At 35.5% G+C, this 5,763-nt stretch overlaps 1 protein-coding gene and 1 long non-coding RNA gene across 3 annotated transcripts; both read left to right on the top strand.

Annotated features, from left to right (window-relative positions):
• Positions 1–493: 493 nt before the first annotated feature.
• On the top strand, positions 494–1,893 carry LOC118479321 (2,3-bisphosphoglycerate-independent phosphoglycerate mutase-like). The gene is made up of 3 exons (XM_035981928.1): positions 494–635; positions 1,042–1,192; positions 1,687–1,893. The coding sequence occupies exons 1-3, from the start codon at positions 577–579 to the stop codon at positions 1,891–1,893; spliced, it is 417 nt and encodes a 138-aa protein (XP_035837821.1). The 5' UTR covers positions 494–576.
• Positions 1,894–2,367: 474 nt separating this feature from the next.
• On the top strand, positions 2,368–4,581 carry LOC110919867. Of its 2 annotated transcripts, XR_004886683.1 has the most exons (5): positions 2,368–2,658; positions 2,734–2,824; positions 2,911–3,791; positions 3,885–4,217; positions 4,311–4,581. It is a non-coding gene; the product is annotated as an uncharacterized LOC110919867 (long non-coding RNA). The 2 variants fall into 2 exon arrangements; XR_004886679.1 differs by lacking the exon at positions 2,368–2,658 and having other exon boundaries at positions 2,812–3,791.
• The last annotated feature ends 1,182 nt before the right edge of the window (positions 4,582–5,763 follow it).

Here is a 5,763-nt window from a genome sequence, read left to right as displayed (position 1 = left end):
GGTACACTACTAGAAAATTGGGCAATTGTGACCAAAATTTGCTACCGAAAAAAAAGATAGCAAATTTAGCCACCGATTTGCTATGGAAATGAAAATAAGTTTATTTACCATGATATGGTAGCAAAGTGGTTACAATTTTTGTCACCTTTTTATTTTTGGTGGCAATTTGTGGGAAAGATACGCATAAACTTGAAAAATAAAAAAGTTATTTGTTAATTGTGACCATGTTATTGGTGACAACATGAAAAAAAAAATCAAATAGGCGGATTATTTTTTTAGTGGATCTGCGCGCTTCAAAAGTTAATTAGGGTTTCAACCAAATAACTCCCCTCCCAAAATTTTAATCCTTGCTTCTCACCCGCTCCCCTACGTCTCACCAAATTCTGGTAATTAGGGTTCCTAATCTCCATGGAAATCCACTCGTAAGGTACAAATCCTCCACTCTTTCTTAATTTCTGCATTTGATTTAACTGTATTGTCAACTAAAATCACTTTGATTTCACCGATTTCGAGCGCCCCTGATCGGTGAGATTGGTGAAGGCTCATGGTAAGGTCAAGCTTCCGACTGATGATGACATGGGGAACAGTGAAGTTGGGCATAATGCTCTTGGTGCCGGACGAATTTTTGCTCAAGGGTGATTTCTCTAATCCCCTTTCATTTTTCGTCATTGATTTTTGATAATTTGATGTTTGGTATTACATTACTGGTAAAATTCTTGTTGAATAATTTTCATCTATTATGAAAGAGTATACAAAATTAAGCTTCACAATCAAATGTGCTGATCATATGCAGTGTCAAATTTGTGTGGTTTTGTTCATTCTTTGGTGATTTATCATCTATGTTGCATATTAGACATGTTTGGATGAATATAAAATTTGATCACATTACAAAAGGAAAATATCACTAAAATGTAAATTGGGGATATATAGGATTCTGTTTTGTTTTCTATTTAAAAACGACATAAGGGTTCTTAAGTTGTTACAATACTGATCCTTGATTGTTGATTATGTTTTCTAACAAGATTATACTTGTTCAACTAGTGCAAAATTTGTTGATAATGCTCTTGGCTCTAGAAAAATTTACGAAGACGAAGGTTTCAGTTACATCAAAGAATCTTTCGCAAATAACACCTTGCACCTTATTGGATTGATGAGTGATGGGGGCGTGCACTCGCGCCTTGATCAGTTACAGGTGTGTAAGTTTCAGCATATAACCAGACCAACAACTATCTATCTACTTTTTATTAGGGGTGCAAACGAGCCGAGCCGAGTCCGAGCTCAACCAGGATCGAGCTCGAGCTCGTTTAACATATGAAAGCTCGAGCTTGAGATCGGCTCGATTCGAGCTTTATTTCTAAAGCTTGACCTCGGCTCGAAGGTAATTTTTCAAGCTCGAGCTCGGCTCGGGCTCGACTCGTTTAGTATTTATTAATTAATTTTTAATAAGTATAATTATTGTTATACATATAATTTAGTTATTTTTTTATATTTATATAAATGGTAAATATTAGTATTTAAATATATGTTTAATAAATTAATATTTAAAATATATAATAAGAAAGCTCGTTAAGCTCGGCTCGTTCGAGCTTTTTTTTGAGCCGAGCTCGAGTAGCTCGCGAGTAGCTCGTCTCGTTTGCGCCCTTACTTTTTATTGATTAACATCATGTCTAACTTATTGGTCTGCAGTTGCTGCTCAAAGGTGCTAGTGAACACGGTGCCAAAAGGATACGTGTTCATGTACTTACTAATGGCCGTGATGTTGTGGATGGTTCAAGTGTTGGCTTTGCAGAGACACTTGAAAAGGATCTTGCAGAGCTACGTGGGAAAGGCATTGATGCGCAGGTTGCATTGGTGGAGGTCGCATGTATGTCACCATGGATCGTTATGAGGTAACTCGTACATGTTTATAAGTATGAACCTCTTGAAAAAGTTTTACACATGTTCATAAGCTGTGTGGAAATGTCTCTGCACAATTATTTATAACTTTTACATGTTTATATTGTCTTCTGACCCAAACAGTTTATACAATATTTATACCTTCTTGGAGGTTAAAAATCTGATTTTATTCATAACTTGAATGATCTTGATTTTATTCATACATATATGGGGTTAAAAATGTATCTTTTTGTTGAAAATTGTAATATGTTATTTCTCCACTGCTGGTTTTGAATCAATTGTCGAGTTTCGTTGTTATAAAGTATTCAAGTTTACTAGTTCGTTTATGTTAATGATAATTAATTTGTTAATATGGCACTACATGTATAACTCTTGGGGTTAAGAAAGTGCAAGGAAATTCATACATACATACATACATACATACATATAGATATACATAAATTATTTTTTTTAATGTTCATTAGGCCCACACATTGGAGAAGTTCTGTTGAGGATATAGAGGTTCTTGCTGTCAACTCATCAGCACTAGGAAATTCAAAGGTGATGACACCAGAAACTTTGCTTCAGTTAATATTAGATGATCGTGTCTGAAGGAAAAAAAAAGCGAATTATTTGAAGAAAATCACACATTAATGTCTTCATCTGCTGGTATCTCTCATAAAGTCAGTGGTTCTTCACTGTGGATTCTTATTGATCTTGCGCTTGAAGACGCCATGGATGGTTCACAAGTCGATACAACAAGCGCCACTGAAATTATCACACGTAAGTTTATATCAATAATATAAACCACATTTAATCAGAAACTTTGAATAAAGATTTTGTGTTCTCTTATTACAGGTCATGGAAAAGCTCTTCAAGCATTACATGGAACCAGTTGGCACGAGTGTTTGCTCGGTCTTTAGATGGAGCTCTTCGGCTTGTTCAGAGGGTTCGGATTTCTATCAAATTTAGTCTTTTTTTGTGTATCAAAACAACCTGCAAATTTGGATGTTTAATCGTCTTGTTTGTTTTCAGGAAAGAGATCCCATTGAAGGTCCTATGCCGCATTTGGATACTCGTTTATGCATGTTTAATCATATTACTGGCCAGGTTACGTAACAGGTCATATTAACCAAATCCCGCATGGCGTGCCAGCTCAGGTTGAACCCGCCAAACTGTTTAGCTAAACGGGTCAAGTTTGGGTCAACCTGGTCGGGTTGTCGGGTTGACCCGTTTAACCTATTTCTATAATATTATATTTTTTACAATATGTTTTATGTTATAAATTAAATTTGGTATGTATTTTATACTATACTTATAACTTAACAAATAAAAATTGACATAAGATTTTATGATTTTAATGTAATTTTATTATCTAATATGTATTTTTTTGTAGTAGATGTTAATTTTAATATATTAAATTGCTGAAAAAAATTAAAAAAATAAAAAAACTTGGGTTGAACTGGTCGGTTTCGGGTCAGCCTGCGAATATTCGGGTCAGGTTCGGGTTCATATGTATTAAACAATTTTCGGGTTCGGGTTGGGTTGAACCCGCCAACCTGCGAACACGACACGTTTAGCACCCCTAGTTGTGAACCAGAGAAGAACTCTACCTTGAACATGCTTTGGTGACAACTTAAAATATTATTAAAGGATTATTTTCTATACCTTAAGAATTTTATTGAAGGATTAATATATTTTTTAAAAATTTTTAGCAGAAAGAAGCAACTATATGAAGTATATGACTGATTTATATATGTATTCAGTATTAAATTGTTATTAATATTATGTGGTGGGAAGCCCGTATGATGTTGCTCCGGAGGTTCTTTTGAAGCATTATGGTCCAGAAGCGGATGTGTGGACCGCAAGAGTGATACTTTACATATTACTCAGTGGTATGCCCCTGTTTTGGGCTGGTATATATGTGTCGAACGTATTCTTCGTATTGTGAATTTATAATCAGGAAATGCTTAATTGCTTGCCTAAAAGTTTGTACTTTATTATTGTAGAAACACAACAGGGGATGTTTGATGCGGTTTTGAAGGGATACACAGACTTTGAGTCGGACCTGTGGCCTCTTATATCTGATAGTGCAAAGGATCTTATTAGGAAGATGTTTCAGACCGCCTAACTGCTCATGAAGTTCTGTGTATGTTGTGACTTGGTTATATATTGTTAGAATACCTCGCGTTTTGCTGTCATTTAAATGTTATCTGAATGATACATGTCATCCTTGGATTTGTGAAAATGGTGTTGCTCCTGATAGAGCACTGGATCCAGCCATTCTTTCTCGTTTGAAGCAGTTCTCTGCAATGAACAAGTTAAAGAAAATGGCTTTGCGGGTACGTTCATATTCTTGACGGTTAATTACACGTATGCTATATTTGATTTATGCAAAAGTAATCTTGATTTTTTTTCTTGTTGTTTGGGTCCAGGTTATAGCCGAAAGCCTGTCTGAGGTTAAAGCCTGTCTGAGGTTTGAGAGAGACGTTCAAATAAAAAGATAAGGTGGATAAAGATACTATGCTCGATAGGATGTCACAAATTGAAGCTATGTTAACAAATACAATTCGAAGATAGGCTACAAACACTTGGTTTTAAATGTTTCGATGTTTATCATGTTAGGATAGTTTTAGTTATCTGATGTTTTTGGTATTTCTATTAGAATGTTTTATATACTTTTGATACAGAGATGTTTTATATAATTTTGGGTTTTCGTGATCTTATTAGACTTTAATATAATTTTGTAATTTTATTGATATGTAATTTTTATGAAAAGAGCAGGAAAAAATGGAAAATCAATCTGAATCAAAAACCAATATTCAAGCAATCACAAAATGGTAGCAAATAATGGTAGCAAATAATTCAACAAGTTCGTTAAATGCCACCGATTTTCAATGAAAATGGTGGTTAAATGGTGGCAAATGGTTGGTGGCTAAATGGTGGCAATATCAAACGGTGGCAATAAAGTGGCAAAAAATCCGTCACAACTCGGTAGCAAACAAGGCGGATCGTAGCAAACAAGAAGCGGTGGCAAATAATTTTGACCAATTTTGTGGTGGCAAATATAAAAATGGTCGCTATTTGGTGGCATTAGGGCAATTGACACGGGTGTTTTTGTCACCACATTTTCGGTGGCAAAATGGTGACAAAAGAGAAATTGCTACTGTTTTGTGACCAAAAGTTTCATGACAAAAACCCTCTTTTCTAGTAGTATATTATCAATGTGACCCGTTTAAAAACTTGTTTTGTTGGCTTAACGCCTTTGGGGGCTTAATGACCATGTCCCGGATATCCTTGGCATCATTTTACGAAATGGCCACGACCTCGACATCCGGGTGTAGGCGTACACCCGGCATTATGTCTATAACTATAAAAGTATAGCCGTTGGTTACCCGCCACGGTGTTATATGCTATGTGGTGTGTCTATTAAACTTTAACCCGACACGACCCGGGCGACCGAACGCATAGCAAGCATGTAATTCTTTACAAGATTTAATTATAAATTATCCCAAGTTATAAAAGAGTTTGTGCCTTGTGCATTCAAATCAATTTTAATAAACATTTTACAAAAGTGTTGGTTGAATGTATTTACCAGTGTAAACTGACGTATTTTCCCAAAAAGATTAACTGCAGGTACTAAACGTAATCGGCTGGCTATAGCTCCTTAGCATCTTAAAGAGTCTCGCAAGCTTTTGATGCCTTGTCTGTTGAACAATCCTTTTTATTATCTTGACCCCCCTGTGGATACCATTCGACTATTTGTGATACATTCGATATTACAACCAATGGTTGAATTATATTTATCTTTATGCTTCCGCTGTGCATTCATATAATTGTGTGGTTTGACTATCTTGTTGCCAACTACGTCACGGTAATCCCCACCGG

Source organism: Helianthus annuus, chromosome 2 (genome assembly GCF_002127325.2).
Source record: "Helianthus annuus cultivar XRQ/B chromosome 2, HanXRQr2.0-SUNRISE, whole genome shotgun sequence".
NCBI lineage: Eukaryota > Viridiplantae > Streptophyta > Magnoliopsida > Asterales > Asteraceae > Helianthus > Helianthus annuus.
The sequence above is the reverse complement of the archived record's forward strand: the minus strand, read 5'-3'. Positions and strand labels throughout refer to the sequence as shown.